The sequence below is a fragment of the Myxine glutinosa genome, chromosome 1, assembly GCF_964187855.1.
Source record: "Myxine glutinosa chromosome 1, kmMyxGlut1.1, whole genome shotgun sequence".
Taxonomy (NCBI): domain Eukaryota; kingdom Metazoa; phylum Chordata; class Myxini; order Myxiniformes; family Myxinidae; genus Myxine; species Myxine glutinosa.
Genome location: NC_136261.1, coordinates 321,789,833 through 321,811,696, shown reverse-complemented (window position 1 = coordinate 321,811,696; position 21,864 = coordinate 321,789,833). Strand labels below are relative to the sequence as shown.

The window sequence follows — 21,864 nt, the reverse complement described above, 5'->3', positions numbered from 1 at the left end:
CTATTTGGGTGGTGAATAAGCGAACAGATCGCTGTCTCCATCGATCTTGCCAATGCCGTAACACCTATCGGCTCAAAATCCTTTTAACTGTTGACTTAGTAGTTTTTACAATGAAGGAAACATTAACAGTTGTTAAAAGTTTATTTGGTGATCAATTTGTGGGACCATGGTGATTGGAGTTATGTTGTTTGGAATGAAAAAAAGAGATATCGGCTTCAAGTTGTTTCATTTTTCATTCAGATATGTTTCATTTTGTTTGAAATTTCAGGCAGGTTGGTGGTCTTTCTGTCTTCTACAGACTCCTCTCCGGCCTTGCTCCCCCAGCTCTCTCTGGGCTCTGTCCCCCAAATATTCCCACAAGTCGCACAAGATCTGCCTGCAACCCTCTTATGGTTAAACTGTCAAAATCAAGACTCACTGCTCACCTTCACTCCTCTTTTCTCCCACCTCTGGAACAAACTCCCTCACTCTCTTCAATCCCACTCCTGCCTCCAGGTCTTTAAAACAGCTGTTCACCACCATCTCTTAGTTTTCCCCATCTAAAATCTTGATCTTTTCTACCCCCACTAATTTCACCCCAGATTCACTTTTTTGAAATACCAACTTTCTTCCTGGGAGTCCTAGCAGGGTCCTTGTGTTTTACACTTCTCCCAATCCCCCCCCCCCCCCCCACTTCACATGCCTCCTCCCCCCCAAGCCCTCCCTCCCACAGACCTCCTGATGTCCCTGCTCTCAAATGTTGTGTTTGTGTGCTTCCCCTTCTCTCCCCATCTTGTCTACCACTCCCCTTATTACATACTTTGTGTGTCTGTTTGATTTTTTTTGTGTGATAAATGTTAGCTCTTTCACGAGCCTCGATCCTTGAAAAAAAAAAAAAAAAAAAAAAGTAAATGACAACATGCCGTGATGGTTTCTACTTTCTAAACGTGAACTTCGTGGATCGCCATATGCAGATTCGCCACGGTCCCACGATTGATGTTTCTATACGTGAACGTACCCGTTTGTTTGCGAACGGGTACGTTTTTCATGGAAGTCCTTCACGAACTTGCTGTCCATGTCTGACGTGCGACTGAGGGTGCTACAGGAATGTGAAATTTATTGGTTTCATGCTTTAGCATTCGCCGTATCTGCATTGCCTGGTTGCTTCTGGCCTCCCACCCATGCGCAGCACGGGTATCTCACTAGTAATCATTAAAATATTCTCTTTAGGAGGAGGCGCTCCTATGGTACAAATTTTGTGTCCATCAGACAAACAGTTGCAGAGGAAAAAAAATTATCATACTGATCAGATCAAGCGTTGTACTTGTCGAATTATGATGTCATAATGAAGGCACCAATGACATCATTAACATATCTTATTCTCCATGGGGAGTACTTGACAATGAGCCTTGTTTCAACTTTTTCCATTGAGAAGTTTGGGAGATATGGAGGTGTAACGTTTTTCCAAGATGGCGTCCATACCACGTGATCTATGACGTCATAATTATGAACAAAAATTTATACAGGCGGAGGTACTCCTATGGTAAGCTTTCGTGTCAATTGGACCAACGGTTCCCGAGAAAATGAATTTTAAAAATGCAGACACACGCCACACGTGCGTACATACGGACCAAACCCTGCTTTTTCCTTCGCGAACGCAGGGTAATAATACTAATCATAATAATAATAAGAGTTCCTTTACAATGAACTTTGATGCAGTCAGAGGCCATTCGGCCTGTTAAAGCCTGCGCTATTATCAGTAACTCTTTTCGTTTTAAATACTGAACGTTGAGCAAGGAAACATCACGGACCATTATTAAGCGTCTTTGGTATGACTCGGTCGGGATTCGAATCGCCGATCTCGCAGACTCAGAGAGAACAATCTTAGACCATTAAAATAGTCTGATTTAAAATTCCTGTTCCCGTTAGCAATTAAGAATGTTAAAATTAAATTTTAAAAAACAAATTTTTAAATTAATTCACAATCTTTAATCAATAAGTTAAAATGAATTCACAATAAAACTGAATTCAATTCAAAATCTCACGAGATTGCGTTATCTCGCGGTTCTTCAGTAAAGATTGCCGTTATGTAAGCAAAAAGATAAAATAAAATAAACCATAGAGGCCTATGGTCATTTGTAATGGAAAAAATAACATGCAACCGGAAGTCCTCGGACAAAGACCTTTTATGGTTCCTCATCGAGTAGTTCAAGATAAAATTGTCGGGCTATGCAAGCTGACAGACAGAATAAACCTATTAATATTATTGTTATTATTGATGTTTAGATATATTGGTTCCAAATGTCAAAGGGCGAAGCCATAATGATAATATGACAATAAATATTACAATTATAGTCTTGTCTGCCCGTAGCTGTGCGATGCCAGACGGCCGGCTTTTTTTTCAATCACTTTGGAGACGAGTTACAGGAATGTGGTTGCAAGGGGAAACGCCTATAGTGCCTATAGTGAATACCAGCGACTGTTTTTCTCCACAGGCAAAAAGATAAAAAGTGTTCAAGACTTCTTCGATAAACCCAGTGATAATGCGATATATAATAATGATGATAATAATAATATAATAATAATAATAATAATAATAATAATAGTACATCTTCTTTTGTATGCAGCACAAGACTGTTTAGTTGTATCATTATTAAATTGGGCACGACTCGCACTGATGCAATGCCCTCTCTGCTGGTTAGGGTAGGACTTTGTAATTTGTTTATGGTGCCGGTGATAGCTCACCTACTCTTCATGAAGGACACCATGGGATCTTTAACATTCACGAACTAATGCCGGCAGACAGCACGCCCAGTTTAATGTCCATTCGAGGAACAGCACAAACATTGATGAATCACAGTACCTGCGAAACACCGGGATGACAGTTTATAGCTAAGTCGGGATTCAAACCCAGGCTAGACAGCTTAGAGGCGAGTGTGCATACATCGAGACCAGTATTTCTTAACCTGGGGTGTACAACGTCATTTCTGGGGGTGTGAATCATGCTGGCTGGTTCAATTACAAAGTTACTAAAGGATTGCTCAGAATAGAATTCTCCGTCTTTAATTCTATGACCTGTCCCAAGTCATTGATTTTTGACAAGGGATGCGAGAAAATATTTTGAGAGCCGAAGGGGTGCAGGCACCAAAAAGGTTAAGACTTACTGCTTTCGGCCATCCTGTCAATTTTTAGACCTTTACATGTGTGCACCCTTCGCCTGTGTCTATGCAGGGTCAATGCTCCACAGCCAGAAGTCCCCAGGCATATGGACCACTGCTGGGCTGAGCCAGTTTTCACCATCCAGACCCAGACATCCCATCAAACTGGGGGCTGCTCACCGCATCTTGTACCAGCAGTAGAACCCACACATCCCACGTGGTGCCGGAAAAATAGACTGCGCCCCGGAGGCACTGCGGCCTTGAGACAGAGAGGCGGGATTCTCACCGGCTAAGGTGCCCATTCATATCAATGAGAGAGTGCGGGACCAGCGTTATCCTTTCGACTTTTAAAATCCTTTAGATCCTATAGATTCTTTAGACCACAGCCGGGGTGCTCTTAGGCTACCTAAGTTGAGCAGGGAGGGGGCCAGTAATATGCCAAGAAGCACATCTGAAATAATTCTAGGTAAAGCACGCTTGGAACATGATCGCCAGAGAAAAAGAAAAAGATGCCAACAACAGACGGCAGAAGACCAGGCTGTGAGATTGGCACAACTTCGTACAAATACAAGACAACGACGTTCACACGAGATGGCAGAAGACGAGGCTGTGAGATTGGAACAACTTCGTAGAAATACACGACAACAACGTTCACAAGAGACTGCAGAAGAACAAGCTGTGAGATTGGCACAATTTCGTACAAACACAAGACAACGACGTCAATCTACTACAAACAAACAACAGGCATTTTAAGGGCATTTTCCCTGCAAGAGTGGGGGTTAGCCTTGCGATCCCCATGACAATGTTCTCCATTTTGCCCTATTTTCTGCATCTCCCCTTGTTAACCCCCTTGCCCGCATTTCTTCTTCGACCATCTTTAGTTATGATGCCGAAGTCTTTCTTTGATACCATAGTCTTTCTCGGTCTTCCCCGTCTTCTACTTCCTTCTACATTCATTTCCATCACTCTTCTCAACCAGTCACTTTCATCCTTCCTCAACACATGACCAAACCATCTCAACCTGTTTCTCTTCACAGCATCCATCAGAGGATGTATGTTATCACATGGTATCACAGAATGATGGTATCACAGAATGTGTTCACTTCTTCCCTGCCAGGATGCTCACCCTCAATTTGCTCAGCTGTACTTTCATGACACTGATAATGAGCTGGGAAACAGGATGACAATCATGCAAGGTTTAAATGAGGCCATTGTTCAAGACCTAAAGGAGGCCCTGCATCAACACAACCCATACATTCACAGCTTTAAAGCTGCCATTGAATTGACTCACCAAAAGATTATAACATTGTACTGAGTGCTGAGAGGAGCAGAAAACCAAGCAATGAACACTGTCGAAGATACAACCTCCCCCAAGCATCAGAAGTTGCTGTGATTATCCCAGGTTCAGACAAGAAAAACTTGGATGTTATTGTTCACTGTAGAGGTGGCGGCCTCCAGCGTATTGATGCAATTCACCGTTCATACGATCCCCTTTTTTATGTTTTGCTTTTCCCTCATGGTGATGATGGCTGGCAATTGGGAATAAAGAAATCCAATGGAAGCACTCTTCGTGCAACAGACTTTTACAGCCACCGCTTGCAAGTCAGGAAGGATGACGTCAACATCATAATGAAGTCGCCGATTGATGCAAAATTTGGCTGTGGATTATTGGGCAAAAACCGAAGGTAGTAGAATGCAGTGGGTTCAGCACAATTTAAAAAAAAATGAGATCAGACAAGTATCAGGGACCGATTGATGCCATTGCTGCTGGAGATGAAGCCAATGCAGGCAACAAGATCATTCTGCCACCTACCATTTATGGATCTCCCAGGTTCTATAATGAACAATTCCAGAATTCAATGACTGTTGTACATCATTATGGAAAACCCAACTTCTTGTTGACAATAACAACAAATCCAAACTAGAAAGAAATCCACGAGGCTCGTAATCCTGGAGAGCAGCCAAGAGATCGCCCGGACATGTGTGCCAGAGTTTTCACGATAAAGTATGACTCCCTGATGGATGATCTCATCAAGAAAAGTTATTTGGGCAAGGTTAAGGCCTATTCAGCAACCATTGAGTGGCAAAAACGTGGCTTGACACATACTCTTGATCATGGAGGAATAATTTAAGGCCAAGCAGTGATAACAAATCGACAACATTGTGTGTGCTGAGATACCAGATCAAGTCAAGCATCTGGAGCTATACAAAGTCATTACATCATCAATGATACATGGAAAGTCCCTGCATTGGTCAAGGAGACAACAGGCCACTGCATCAAGGAATTTCCAAAACCCTTTAGGCAAGCTACTATTGGACACGAAGATGCCTTTCCAAAATACAGTAGAAGATCACCAGAAATGGGAGGAAAAACATTCCAGATGAAGGTTCATGGGAAATTAGTGACTGTTGATAACTCTTTTGTGGTTCCTTACAATGTTCTGCTCAGCACATGCTATGAAGCTCACATAAACTGAGAGGTGGTGGTATACTCTGTGGAGGCAGTAAAACACCTCTACAAATACATCCTGAAAGGTTCAGACAGGGTTGTATTCACAGTGAAGGAAGGTCAATCGGATGAGCAGCCTGTACATGATGAGGTCAATACATTCATAAATACATCATAAATACATCATAAATACATCATAAATACATCATAAATACATTCATAAATACATTCATAAATACAACAATACATCTCTGCTAGTAAAGCATTCTGGCAGATCTATCAGTACCCAATTCATGAAAGAAAGCCAGCAATTGAGAAGTTGCACTGCTAATTGCCAGATGAACAATCAGTCATGTTTGAAGAGGGTGAAGCTGCAAATGTTGTGAATGAGGGACCTCAATTTATTAAACTCAGATTACTTTCTACTTGATCAACGAGACCCTCATGCAAAAGACATACTATATCCAGATCTGCCAAAGTATTACACTTGGAAACGACAAAACAAAATGTGGCAGCAAAGAAGAAGAGGTGTTCTCAATGATGACCAAATGTTTGTCGCTGACACATTGGGTACAATTCCAACAACATCCCTGAGCAGGCCACTAGTCAGAATTATACTTTCTTTGCATGCTCTTGCACCACAAGTCAGGGGCCACTTCATTTGAAAATCTAAAAACGATTGATGGAGAACAATGTGAGTCCTTTCAAGCAGCCTGTGCCAAGCTGGGCCTTTTAGAAGATGACACAGAAAAGGACAAGGCGATGGAAGATGCATCAATCCTCAAGTTTGGTCCACAGCTACGAGATGTTTTTGCAACCATCCTCATCTTCTGTACACCTTCTGAGCCGATTGCATTTTGGCAGAGGTAGAGACCAGCTCTGACACATGATCTGATGTCTCAACAAGGAGTACATTAGACGACTGCTGTTATCGAGCATACAGTACTGTTTCACCTTCAGGAAAGAGTTCAACGAGAAGGCCTTGACCTGCACAAGCATTTTGGACTCCCACTGACTGATCCTGACATTGTGACACAAGCCCAAATTCCTAGAGTTCTGCGTGAAGAAACTGAGTTTGTTTCTGATGACCTGAGAAGAACTCTTGATCAAAAAATGGTGTCTCTGAATGCAGAGAAAACAGAGGCATATGACAAAGTCATTGCATCTGTCACTGATGGAGCAGAAGGAATTTTTTGTCTTAATGCAAGTGCAGGGACTGGTAAAATATACACAATTAATTTGATTCTGGCCAAAATACGATGAGAAGAAAATTTATTTGGCTACGGTAATGTCAGGTATAGCAGCAACTCTCTTGGACAACGGAAGGACATTTCACTCACGGTTTAAAATCCATTTGACCATCAAGGAAGAGTCAATTTGCAACTTCACAAGAAGAGATGTAACAGGCGAGCTAATAAAAAGAGCACACCTCTGTGTCATTGACGAGGTTTCAATGGGTGATTGCCACATCTTTGAATGTGTCAACCATACACTGCAAGACATACGACAGAATGATAAACCTTTTGGAGGCTTGACTGTGCTACTAGCTGGTGATTGGAAGCAGATACCCCCAGTGGTACATCATGGTCGGAGAGCTCAGATAATTGAAGTGACACTCAAGAGATCAAGCCTGTGGCAATATGTAGAACCACTACAGCTTACATTGAATGTGCGAGTTACAAACGCTGCCCAAGGTTCAGATGCTGCAGACTTTGACAGACAAGTACCTTCAAGAAATTGCCTCTGGCATGGCTCCAATTGTAACAGAACTTGGTCAGTACAAAGTTGCCATTCCAAAAGAGTTGTGTCCTGAAAATGCAAATCTTGCAAGTCTGTGCAACTTTGTGTTTGATGGTCTGGATGCCAACTACCGAGATCCAGAGTGGCTTGCAAAACAGGGCAATTGTGGCCCAAACAAATAATGCTGCAGACGCCATAAACAATTTCATCATGGAGCAATTTCCAGGCCGAGAACATGTCACTTTCACTCACGTACAAGAGCTCCGATACTGTTGACAATGAGCAGCATTACCCAACTGAGTTTATCAATCGTCTGACTCCATCAGGATTTCCTCCACATGTATTGAAAGAGAAAAAGGGCTCTTGCATAATGCTGCTTCAAAACTTTGATGCCAGTAGTCAGGGATAAATTGCAAAATCTGGGAACAAATTCCTTACCAAGAAATTTCTTCACCAATGTGTTTGTAAGGGTGTCCACCAACACATTTCAAAAAGTTTAAATTCAAGTCCCCTAGGGGAACCCGTGACAGGGGTCAACAGGGGTCAATTACCTTTTTTAAGATCAAATTTTTCTTATATTTACATTCTGGGTCACAGTATCCGACAGGAAGCATCAGAATTATTCAAAGTAGGCTCATTTTAAAGCTAAGAACATATCTGACATGGTGATACCTAAAACAAATCAATATGTTAAAAGGTTTACACCATTTTGAGCAAAAAAGAATAATTTTTTGTCTTTTTTTGGGTAAAAATTAACTTTTCTGGTCTACAATTCGTCTTCTAGGTAGATACCCCTTCGTTTCATTTTTCTGAAAGTTTCCAGCAAACTGCCCAAGATATGCAGCCTTAATGTATTATAAGTAAAACATTCTGGTATTTATAAAATTGAAACTATGAAAGGTCACTGACCTTTATTGTTTTCCCTTATTGTAACATAAATTGTAATAACCGTTAAAGGTATTTTTCTTTTGTTACCCTAATTTTTTAACCCTAGCTTTTTCCTTTGTAGGGCAGTACAGGCTAGCAGTATGGACGTAGACATTATTCCTGCACCTCCGCTCAATTGTTTCATCTGTGAAGGCCCGGAGACGCCAGCTCAGAAGCTCGCACAGGCAACTCCTAAAGGCTACCCTACTCTGTTGGCGTATGCAGAAGCGGTTGGAAATGCTACAATTTTGGAGCGCATGAAGGAGGCATGGAATGTCGGAAGACTGAGATACCACTTCGAGTGTAAACGTGATTTGTACAACATGTCTGTCAAGGTCACCATGAAGTCAACTCGTAAGTGCGACCTGTTTTACTAGGCAGGGAATAATTATTTACTGACCTGAACATTATTGTTTAAATACTGGTGATATTGAAAACTGAACGACTTGCAGACCATGACGGGCACCTGTCCTGCATTGTTACCAGGATGCTGGACACCTTTTCAGCTGCGGGGCATCATCAATACGCCAAGGGCGCACGGCTGTATTGTCAGCTGATGAAGCAACTCGAAACTTCACCTAGATACAAGGAGACCTTCGAAAGTTTCACTGCTCACGGGAATCACGTTGTCCGTTACTCTTGCCATGATTGGTCTGGCACCTGGTGTGACATCTGTATCGAGCAGAAACTGATGAAGGGGGCCAAGTCAGAAGGTGGTTTGAGCAGAGGGAGGATGAGGAATAGTGATTCTGGCCACAAGTGTTGGGTACAAACCCTCAACCACTTCTCCGATGTCAACCAGCGCATGGAGGAAGGTGCCAAGAAACATGGTCCACTCCACAAAGACCTTGCCAAAACTCGGATGAAGTGAGACGCTGAAGCGATTGGACTTGCCCTGAAGTGGTTGGAGGAGAACAATCCCTTCGACCACGATCGAGACAAGCATTTGCTCGTATCCTTCTCAACAGGATTCACGAGCACTGCAGATGACACAGTCAATGCTGAGAGAGCGGCTGAAGTAGGGAGGGAGATGCAGATAAAGCTGGACGGAAAGTCAGTGACATCGACCATGCAGGTGAAGTTCAAGGTACAGGCCCTGTCATCGCTCAGAAAGATTCCCAAGGTCAATGAGAAGAAGATTCACCTAAACTCACTCAAGTTGTTCAACCGACTGATAATTTTCGCCCAACGGCATATGACAGTCGAGACAAGCTTAAAGTATGAGCTGACTCCCTTCCCCTTGTCCTTGTTCAGCAACAAAGATCAGAAAATGAACAAGGCGAACAAGGCAGGCTTTTCCAAGACTAGCCTGAAGGAGTTGACCGATCCACTTGACCTCACTGACCAAGCCTGCTCCAGTCTGGTGGTTGATGGCGGATGGCTTCTCTACATGGTGAAGTGGGAACAAGGTCAGACTTGGCAGGAGATTGCCGACAGTTACCTGAGCTACGTGCAGTGTCTCGGCCGTCGGTCTCAGAAGATCACTGTTGTCTTCGATGGCTATAACAGCTCGCCAAAATATCACGACCACATCCGGCGTACCAAGAACTCCTGCTGTGATCTACAGATTCGACCGGATATGATACATTTGACACCAAAGGCAAAGTTCATGGACAACACTCATAACAAGAGTGAGCTCATCCATCTCCTCTCTTCAACATTCCGGAAATGTCAGATCACCGTGGAGCAGTGTGACAATGATGCTGACACTTCGATTGTGAGAGCGGCACTGGCTGCTGCTACAGATGACTCTGTTGAGGTCAGTAAAATTTTGTGTAGGTATTTTACTTACATCAACTACGATTACTTTTGATTTGTTTCTGTGTTGATAAAACAAAACAAAAAAACCTTGACATTGGCACATATAAAACTAATTAACTGAGTTAAATAAAAAAAGAAGAGGCAATGTTATTTTTTTTTAAATTTGGCAAATGCAAATGTTGTGCTGCACTGGGCATCAGTAAACACATGATCGTCATTTTTGTAACGTCAATTGTATTTTGATGTGCCACATTGTTATGAAAGTGCATTTATCCTCAGAAAAGAAGAGTAGCATAGTTAAATAACTTTTCAATTGTTAAGTTCACCGTGTTTGCAAAATTCAAGACGCTTTGCTCATATCTTATTCTATTTTCAGGTGCGGGCGGAAGACGCGGACGTGCTGATAATGCTGGTACACCATAGCTCAAGCACCAACCATCCACTCTTCTTAACCACATCGAAGAGCTCTTGCGATGTCAGGAGGATCCGAGAAGCTCTCTCTGAAAGACAGAGGCGGTACCTGCTCTTTACTCACGCCTTCACCGGTTGTGATACGGTTTCTGCAATCGGGGGCCACGGGAAAACGCCTCTATTTGACAGGTTTTGTGCAGGGGACATTGATGAACATATGGACATCTTCCTTGACGTACGGGCTACTAAGGACGTGGTGATCGGGGCTGGTATTGCGATTTTCCAGCACATTTACCATGAACCAGGCAGGTACTACTTTGGGTGCAATTCGATACAACATGTTCTCACGGGAGGCGGCGGCCGGGCTGATCAAACCAGAGACTCTACCTCCAACAGAGGGTGCAGCTGCACAGCATTCTCTCCGTGCCTATCTCCAAACCCGGGACTGGATGCTGCTGCAGAGCATGTCTTTGGACCCCAGTGACTATGGATGGACGGTAGGGGTTCGTGGTTATGAGCCAGTTCCAACAGTAGACCCCATGGCTCCTGAGGAGCTGCTCCGGTTCACGACCTGCAATTGTGCTGGAGATTGCAGCAACCGGCGGTGCAACTGCAAGAAGAATGGTGTCAAGTGTATCTCAGCATGCGGAAGTTGTACAGGCATTACATGTATGAACTGTATCCCTGATGATGTAGAGTCTGGAGAAGACTCAGACCTCGACTCCTAAGGTATTTGACATTGTGGAGCAGTATCGATTTAAACCCTTACACGAAAGCGGACGAACCGATGGTAAACCGATTCCGGATTCCCAGTAACGGTTATTACAATTTATGTTACAATAAGGGAAAACAATAAAGGTCAGTGACCTTTCATAGTTTCAATTTTATAAATACCAGAATGTTTTACTTATAATACATTAAGGCTGCATATCTTGGGCAGTTTGCTGGAAACTTTCAGAAAAATGAAACGAAGGGGTATCTACCTAGAAGACGAATTGTAGACCAGAAAAGTTAATGTTTACCCCAAAAATGACAAAAAATTATTATTTTTTGCTCAAAATTGTGTAAACTTTTTAACATATTGATTTGTTGTAGGTATCACCATGTCAGATATGTTCTTAGCTTTAAAATGAGCCTACTTTGAATAATGTTGATGCTTCCTGTCGGATACTGTGACCCAGAATGTAAATATAAGAAAAATTTGATCTTAAAAAAGGCAATTGACCCCTGTTGATCCCTGTCACGGGTTCCCCTAGGGGACTTGAATTTAAACTTTTTGAAATGTGTTAGTGGACACCCTTACAAACACATTGGTGAAGAAATTTCTTGGTAAGGAATTTGTTCCCAGATTTCTGATAATATTCCCTGACTACAGTTCTGGCCATTGCAATGAAACCCGTTACATTGTTGTTGAGATGGGCAACCACATTATTGAGGCCATTTTTGCTACTGGACCTCACGCTGGGAAAACACTCTTCATTCCCCAAATTCCCATGATACCCAGTGACAACCTGTATCCATTCACCATGAAACGTAAACAGTTCCCCATTCGGCTGGCTTTTGGAGTCACCGCTAACAAACCACAGGGTCAGACCCTCAAGAAAATTGAAATCTATTTGCTAACACAAATGTTTTCTCATGGTCAGTACGATGAAGCAAATTCGAGAGTTGGGTGGAAATTCCCCCCCTCCCTCCCCCCCAGCCCTCTCCCTCCCACAGATGTCCCAATGTCCCTGTTCTCTACTGTCGTGCTTGTGTGCTTCCCTCTCTCTCCCCATGTTGTCTCCCTCTCCCTTTATTGTTTTATGTGACCGTATATGTTTTTTGTGTTTTATGTGTCCGTCCGTGTATGTTTTTTGTGTTTTATGTGCTAAAGTGTGTTTAATGCGATAGCTCTTACACGAGCCTCGATCTTTTATACCAAAAAAATATGCCATCAAGGTCTTGAATGCCAGCACCAAGTATGACAACAAAGATGGATACTTCTGTGACACTGTTGTATATCCTGAAATTTTGTAGTCTGCATGTGAGAACTGACAATTTTGTCTGAGTGTCTGAGTTGAAAAAGTACAGCTGCCCTACCAAATGCCTTTCCCAGGAATTAACGGTATAACTTTCCAGTTATAATGGAAAAAGTGTTTGTTTCTATGCTTTTCTGCACACTAACTCTTCCCTGACTGTTTGACCTAGGTCATAGGACATTAAAGGAAACTTTCAGGAAATAAAAGTGGAACCAAAATAGCCTCTATGGAACTTCGTTTTTTTCATAATTTCTTTGAATAATATATTTGCAATTTTTATCTTGGAATATTTTTTTTTTTCCTGGAAAATTGAGATGCCTCAAAAACCAAGGCCACCTAAGTTGAACAGAGTCAGCAATATTACCAAAGGAAATCAGCAAGAAATCCAAGTCAAAGCAGTTGTGTCAGCTGAAAATATTCTCAACAATAGATGGCAGAAAAATGTGTTGCACACTTGGAACATGATTGCCCATAGGGCGGGTACTCTGCTAGTGAATACAATACAGTAAAAGCTGTGCTATCCGGCACATTCGACCAATCAGCACGTGAGGGATCTCAAGTTGCTTACGCACGACCACATAGCTGACTCTCAGATTATTACCCCATCAAAACAGAATATAAATAATTAGGTTGTTCACACACTGTGAATGTGTGTAAACAACTTAATATTATTTAGTCTACTTTTCACAGGCAAAATTTAATAAGTTGCTCTTTTGTACCATTCTACGTAACATTTAGATATTTGATTAACTGGCAGAGACAAAGACAAACAACCTCAAAAGAGACAAAGCCCCATGGGTGCCGGATAACACAGCTTTTACTGTATATAATTTTCACAATGAAATGCATTACTTGAGGCAGTGTATAGCGCTAAAGATACCTGGGTAGAACCGAGGTATACCTGAGGGCCCATCATGCCAGGAGTGTGAGCTGGTTGAGGATGTGGGGAATGCTGAGAACCAGGAGGACCCTTCAAACACGTACAAACACAACAACCTCATTTGCATTTTAAACAAGCGTTACGCCTAGGTCCCCCGTCGGGGAAGTGATGCGAGTTAACAAAGTGGAACACGCAGAAAACATGCTATGATATGATATTTCGCTCACAAGTCAGACATACATGGAGGCGGCCATCTTGGATTTTGACGTGGTGACCCAATTTTCAATGGCGTTCTTCCTTATGCCTAGATACACCCACACACCAGAAGGTACTTCGTTTATTTTTCAAGATATTTCGCTCACAAGGTTCAGACATATATATGGTGGCGGACGTCCTGGATTTTGACGTGGCGACCCACTTTACAATAGCGGTCTTCCTTATGCCGAGATACACCCAAACACCAAATTAGAAGTTGGTACTTCGCTTATCTTTCAAGATATTCTTCTCACAAGATTCAGACATACATGGCGGTGGCCATCTTGGATTTTGACGTGGCGACCCAATTTTAAACAGCGTTCTTCCGTGTGCCTAGATACACCCACACACCAGATTAGAAGTTGGTACTTCGCTTATTTTTCGAGATATTTCTCTCACAAGGTTCAGACATATATATGGTGGCGGCCATCTTGGATTTTGACGTGGCGACCCAATTTTCAATAGCGTTCTTCCTTATGGCGAGATACACCCACACACCAAATTAGAAGTTGGTACTTCGCTTATTTTTCAAGATATTCATCTCACAAGGTTCGGACATACATGGCGGCGGCCATTTTGGATTTTGACATGGTGACCCAATTTTCAATAGCGTTCTTCTTTATGCCTAGATACACCCACACACCAGATTAGAAGTTGGTACTTCGCTTATTTTTCAAGATATTTCGCTCACAAGGTTCAGACATATATATGGTGGCGGCCATCTTGGATTTTGACGTGGCGACCCAATAGATACACCCACACACCAGATTAGACGTTGGTACTTCGCTTATTGTTCGAGATATTTCGCTCACAAGTTTCAGGAATATATATGGTGGCGGCCATCTTGGATTTTGACATGGCGCCCCAATTTTCAATAGCGTTCGTCCTTATGCCGAGATACACCCACACACCAGATTAGACGTTAGTACTTCGCTTATTTTTCAAGATATTCATCTCACAAGGTTCAGACATACATGGCGGCGGCCATCTTGGATTTTGACGTGGCGACCCAATTTTCAATAGCGTTCTTCCTTATGCCTAGATACACCCACACACCAGATTAGAAGTTGGTACTTCGCTTATTTTTCAAGATATGCAGGTTACAAGGTTCAGACATACATGGCGGCGGCCATCTTGGATTTTGACGTGGCGACCCAATTTTAAACAGCGTTCTTGCTTGTGCCTAGATACACCTACACACCAGATTAGAAGTTGGTACTTCACTTATTTTTCAAGATATTTCGCTCACAAGGTTCAGACATATATATGGTGGCGGCCATCTTGGATTTTGACGTGGCTACCCAATTTTCAATCGCGTTCTTCCTAATGCCGAGATACACCCATACACCACATTAGAAGTTGGTACTTCGCTTATTTTTCAAGATATTCATCTCAAGGTTCAGACATACATGGCGGCGGCCATCTTGGATTTTGACGTGGCGACCCAATTTTCAATAGCTTTCTTCCTTATGGCGAGATACACCCACACACCAAATTAGAAGTTGGTACTTCGCTTATTTTTCAAGATATGCAGGTTACAAGGTTCAGACATACATGGCGGCGGCCATCTTGGATTTTGACGTGGGTTGCACCCACACACCAAATTCGAATAGGGTCCTTCGCTTACGCACGCACGCACGCACACACACACGCCCGCACGGACACACGGACGGAGGGGAAAGCCATAGTCCCCCTTTCGCTCCAATGAGCGACGGGGGACAAAAAATTGTTATTGCCACATGTCATATTTTTAATCTTGTTGCTCAGCAGCATAATAGGTGAGATGGGGGGGGGGCAGAGAAGATGAAAAAAAATATTTGAAAAGGAAAACATTTTGACCACATATTTCTATTTATTACTCAATGTTTATGTTATGTTCTTTTCAGAGAAATGAAAACGATTCAGATTTTTTTTTTTCAATGTGCAAGTATTTCAATTTACATCCTCACAGAACAAAACACAAGATTAGGCATCCTGTCCTACATTCCACTGCAAAGAAATGTTGGATATTTTGTATTCAGGGAAGCTGTGGACACTGAGCAGGGTAACGTGTTCCATCAACTCTCTAGTTTATGAACAGTAAAAATTAGTTTTGGAGATGAGTCTCCCATAACTTCAAAGCTTTACTTCCCTGCAGGGATCATTCTAACTTTATAAACAATAACTTTTGTATTATTTCCAACGAGAAATGTTGTGCCGGCTTAGGATCCTACGATCCTGGGTTCGAATCCCGGTCGATCGCTGAATTAACGCCAGGGGGGTTGACTCAGCCTGTCATCCTTCCGAGGTCGGCTAATTGAGTACCAGTTCACTGGTAATTCCCTGCTTGTCGTAAAAGGCGACAAAAAGGGTTGGCGGAAGGAAGGGCATCCGGCTGTAAAACATTGCTTCAAAAAGGGGACCAAAAAACAACAACAACCATGGTTCCCGAAAAAGGCCAACCCCTGCTTTGCGGGGAAAAATGGCCTCTAAAGGTGGAGAAAGATTGATTTTACTATCGCTTGAAATATTGCACGAGTCATCACAATAATTCAGTGAAATATTACCCCTCTCCCAATACCCCCACTCCCCACCCAGGAGAGGCCAACTGGGGGACTTCGGCATAAAGAAACCCCAAAAACGCACAGCGCTCATAATGGGCACCATCATGAACTGTTTGATCGGCAGACTGCAATTCATGGCAGTAAAGTGAGCCCGTGAACGCGTGTGTGCGATATATCCACAACCGACGCTAGAACGTACAAGCAGGAAATGCTACAAACCCAACACCTCTCAATCAAGGAAATTTCTCCTGTCCCTATATTTCCACGTCTGATTAGTATTCAGGAACAACAATTGTGGTTTACAATCTTGAAATTTCCACTCTTAGGGAAAGAGGGCAAGGAAGATGTGATACACACAGATCACCGGCAGCCAATAATGGGACCCGTCGCCCATGAGGTCGCCCCAGAGGAGAAAAAGGCTGTGTCACATGGAAGTTGGAGATTGACCTTGGGGAGAACATCTCTCCCTCTCTCTGTGGTTGATTGGAGGACAGTTTGGAGAGATGTGGAGATCACCTCCTCATTGCCATTCATTCTCTCACCCTGAGCTGCACTTTGCCCTGTGCCACACCAACCTACACGACCCATGATCATCCTGGACCAGAATCAGTTCATGCTCGCACAAGTTCTCACCTATTCTGTTCCCCTTTGTTATTTGAATCCAGTATTTTGGTGCCGTAGCAGGTTATATCTTACCATTGTACATAATATTGTGTGTTCCATCGACCATCCCTCTCTGTGTCTGTTGACCGAGGGTCTGTTTTGTATTTATTTATAGCATCCTGCCGATCTATTTCCATGAATACATTGTAAATAAACCATTTTAATTATAAGAAAGGCCTTCCTGCCTTCCACGCGTGATCCCAACCCCTTCCCCCACCCCCTCCCCAGTTTAGGCTTTATTTGGGCGATTGCGGACTTGGCAAAAAGAACGAGGAACTCTAATATTGTTTCGGCATTCGCGGAGGTATTCGGACCTCCGGCTCAGATGGTCTGTGTTAAAGGACCCTCTGGTGCAACAATTGTTGTCAGGCCGTGGGATAGTGGGGATCAATGAGCATCTTTAGCAGAAATACAGAATCACTGTCAAAAAGGTTTTTTGTTTTTTTTTTCGAGGAAAAAAAAATCTGGTCATCTGCAGTTTTCGAGAAAAAAGAAACAAGCGTTACGCCTAGGTCCCCCGTCGGTGAAGTGATGTGAGTTGACAGAGTGGAAGACGTGACAAAGTGGAAGACGCAGAAAACATGCTATGATATGATATTTCGCTCACAAGGTTCAGACATACATGGAGGCGGCCATCTTGTATTTTGACGTGGCGACCCAATTTTCAATGGTGTTCTTCCTTATGCCTAGATACACCCAAACACCAGATTAGAAGTTGGTACTTCGCTTATTTTTCAAGATATTTCACTCACAAAGTTCAGACATATATATGGTGGCGGCCATCTTGGATTTTGACGTGGCGACCCAATTTACAATAGCGTTCTTCCTTATGCCGAGATACACCCACACACCAAATTAGAAGTTGTTACTTCGCTTATTTTTCAAGATATTCATCTCACAAGGTTCAGACATACATGGCGGCGGCCATCTTGGATTTTGACGTGGCGACCCAATTTTAAACAGCGTTCTTCCTTGTGCCTAGATACACCCACACACCAGATTAGAAGTTGGTACTTCGCTTATTTTTCGAGATATTTCGCTCACAAGGTTCAGACATATATATGGTGGCGGCCATCTTGGATTTTGACGTGGCGACCCAATTTTCAACAGCGTTCTTCCTTATGCCGAGATACACCCACACACCAGATTAGAAGTTGGTACTTCGCTTATTTTTCAAGATATTCATCTCACAAGGTTCAGACATACATGGCGGCGGCCATCTTGAATTTTGACGTGGCGACCCAATTTTCAATAGCGTTCGTCCTTATGCAGAGATACACCCACACACCAGATTAGAAGTTGGTACTTCGCTTATTTTTCAAGATATTTCGGTCACAAGGTTCAGACATATATATGGTGACGGCCATCTTGGATTTTGACGTGGCGACCCAATTTTCAACAGCGTTCTTCCTTATGCCGAGATACACCCACACACCAGATTAGAAGTTGGTACTTCGCTTATTTTTCGCGATATTTCGCTCACAAGGTTCAGACATATATATGGTGGCGGCCATCTTGTATTTTGATGTGGCGACCCAATTTTCAATAGCGTTCTTCCTTATGCCGAGATACACCCACACACCAAATTAGAAGTTGGTACTTCGCTTATTTTTCAAGATATTCATCTCACAAGGTTCAGACATACATGGCGGTGGCCATCTTGGATTTTGACGTGGTGACCCAATTTTCAATAGCGTTCTTCCTTATGCCTAGATACACCCACACACCAGATTAGAAGTTGGTACTTCGCTTATTTTTCAAGATATTCATCTCACAAGGTTCAGACATACATGGCATCAGACATTCATGGTGGCGGCCATCTTGGATTTTGACGTGGGTTGCACCCACACACCAAATTTGAATGCGGTCTTTCGCTTACGCACGCACGCACGCACACACGCAAGCACGGACGGACACACGGACGGAGGGGAAAGCCATAGTCCCCCTTTCGCTACGCTGTGCGACGGGGGACAAAAAGAAAAAGAAGCAACTATAGTCGATAAATTGGGTACTACTGTTTGCACAACCGAATAGGCAAAGTCTCATCAATGAACTGATTTACCTGATAAAATCCAGGGCCAATTCCATCACCTGGAGGCAGGTTTGTGAGCACTGGGCTCTGGGCAGCTGCTGCACTCTGCTAACAACATACAAAGTGAAACAAATGTCAGAATATAGTGGAACTTGTGTAGATACGCTAAAATAAATGCATTATCCTGAAGCATGTCACGTACATAATCATGGAATGCCTTCGCTTCACTCGAGTGTTCACACGTTTCTCTCCTCTCTGGGGCTGCACAGTACAAATCCCAAAAGACACTGAAAAAAAAAACAAGAACAGAAATTAAAGTGAAGAAATATTAAGATCAATTGCACGAGAGAACCAGATATGGTGTGATACACGAGTTCTTGGATTAGATCTCTAATTTCTGGAAAGAAAGCCCTTTGTTCGTGTAAAATTATCAACATTTGAGATCTAATTTAAATTGATTCAATAGTTATTGAATGCACAAGGGTCAGTCAGACAAACTCAAAATATCATCTATTCCTGTGGCGGTGCTATAAACTCATAGGGCCAAGGTTCAATCAACATGCAATTTTCAAGTCGACTCAAACAACCACACAAAAGCAGTACCACAATTTTAACTTCATAATGCAACTCTCATCGACTGTACATGAGGGCGAGATCTCTCAAAGCTTTACGTGTCTCGTGAAGAATAAAGGAGCGATAAAAAGCTATATACGGGCGAGATAAGTCTGGGAATAACCATAAAAATGTACATTACTTACAACCGACGTGAAAAATTAACTTGATTAGCGAAGAACCCGTCTTTACAGATGGGACAATTCCCCCAGAAATGTGTATGCGTCAGGTAGCCAGGAAGCTGTCGGATAGAGAATGGATGTGTAGCGCAGCCACGGGTTGGTGTAGGCCAGGCTCCATAGAGAGCCTCGTGGTGGTGCCTTGAATGCACTGCACGCCCGTTAGAGTTCAGCCAGAGCTATGGTCTCAGGCTGACGGGCGAACGTTAGTGGGGGACAAGTACCCGGAGAGCAGCTATTTCAAACATTATATTGCTAAATGGAAAGTGAAGCATGGGCAGACCAAAAATGGACCAGCATCAATTTCCACAGATAGTCTGCTACGATTTAATGGGGCCTTGCTTTGGGACAAGAGCTCTGGATTTCATTTATGTGGACTTGAGACCTTTTCTCACTGCCATGACTCCCATTGCATTGTTCGGAAATATGCAGGTGGTTTGGTATGGGGTAAGGGCGGCCATGATGGGCAGTATGTGGACCAATTGGAAGGGGTTATAAATGTGTGTGAAATAAAATGTGTTTTGTTTTTGCAACATATGACATTTTGTATCGTGTGTGGTGAATGCCCGTGGACCAGGTGATCTCTCAAGGAGCATAGTTGGTGGCTCCGCCATGCCTCACTCCCAGTAGCTCCAGTATGCAACAGGAAATGGGTAATCCGTTGGAGAAGGGGCAATGAGTACATCAGGCGGTCATGTGAAAGCCAAGGAAGGCCAATGTGTGACCCCCTTAGGCCAGGGCAAAGCAAGGAAGCTGTCGTAGTGCTAGGGGATGGGAAGGATGGGGAGCCACAATTCCCTTGAGGTGAGACTTTCCTTGGGCTCTGTGGGTATAACCCACAATCATATTCAGACCACTGCATTTTAGGACGTTGGCTATAGGTAAAAGTAATGCCATAGCTTTGCAGGGCAATTAGGTTTTGCAAATATGTGAAATATTTTAATTTAAATGTTGATTGTTGTGTGTGAATGAAAAAGTTAGGTAAGACTAGCTGTGGCCTCATCTTCCACAGCCTCTTCTAATTTATTCATCAAGATAATCTATCAAAGGGTGGAGGCCTCTCTCCCCAACTGTCCATCGATGCAGGACAGGTGGTCCTTTGACCACCGTCTGTCCATCATTTATGGGATCTCCGGGGTCCGCTATGTTCAGGGGACAAATTTGCCACAAGTGGCTGGGAGTGGAGAGGGGAGGGGGTTAGCAGGATGGTAGGGTGGGCTTCCGAGACTTCATTTCTGCCTTTTCAATAATTCCCTGATCAATAGGCTGTGATTTTGATGCTGTGTTCACAAGGAAGAACCGGCGTCACATTCTTCATTAGCTTTGGATGGAAAGGAGAATTATCAACAATTAGCCCCAAGTTCAGGTGTTTATGTTGCATTTTATATTCAAGTTTGAAAGTCACTCCTAAAAATAATAGTAATTAAAATGAAAAACTGGTTTCTTTTTTTTTAATCACCGGCAAAGTTTAAAACGTCAACCTTTGTAAAACATCGCAGCTTCCCTGGATTACCTATCATGAGTGTCCATAAACCTTTCACCTATTAAACTGACACACACAGGGCAACTGTTAATCTTTTTGGAACGTTTACCACAAACACAATAATCTCCTTTCACACCAAACGTATCATTGGTAAAGTCACAAAAGAACAGCAGATGAAAAATGTCACGAGGAGCATAATTTCTGCAGAGTTCCGACTTTGACTTCCAGTAGACGACAAAATCAGACACCTCCTCTGATCAGCACCTCTCTGATCTTCCTGAACACTATGCTGCGTCTTCTCAAAATGTATTTCAGCCGCCCTTTAGAAGCCGTAAATGTTGTGACGTCCACATAATTGGCTTGCATACTTGCAGTCAGTGAACACCTTTTCCTTCACCAGTTTCGTTTATCTGCCTGGCAGTCGAGCCTTAAAACTACACCAACTGAAGTCATAATTTCCCATTGCTCTCATGTGCCTTTTTCAATCACTGAACACGTTGTTTTCGAGTTCATACGTAGCATAAAGTTGTGCTATTTATTTGACAATATTCTGAGTTGGAGTTTTGTCTGCCCCAAAATAGTCCTCTAATTTTCCATGCAATATTTTTTTACGCTACCCTGACCGTGCAACAACTTTGTCGCTTGTCAAGTGAAAACTTTGTGGTCACCTTGACTGTCTTTAAAGATAAATTAGTCTGTCAACCTTGAAATCATATTGGTGAAAATTAATAACAGAGGCGGACGTCTCCCCCCACCCTTCCACGGTCACTT

The 21,864-nt window shown here is 42.9% G+C and overlaps 1 protein-coding gene across 4 annotated transcripts in view; it reads right to left on the bottom strand.

Moving 5' to 3' along the window:
- LOC137411203 (single-stranded DNA-binding protein 2-like) overlaps positions 1–21,864 on the bottom strand; it is a 104,223-nt gene that overhangs the window by 58,423 nt on the left and 23,936 nt on the right. The window contains exons 4-6 of one of the 4 annotated variants that reach the window (XM_078769679.1): positions 19,022–19,106; positions 18,850–18,927; positions 13,327–13,416 (exon numbers count right to left, since the gene is read on the bottom strand). In XM_078769679.1, coding sequence (XP_078625805.1) covers positions 13,327–13,416; positions 18,850–18,927; positions 19,022–19,106 — 253 coding nt within the window. The remainder of the gene's footprint in view (positions 1–13,326; positions 13,417–18,849; positions 18,928–19,021; positions 19,107–21,864) is intronic. The other 3 variants (XM_068096611.2, XM_078769690.1, XM_078769694.1) reach the window with 3 other exon arrangements.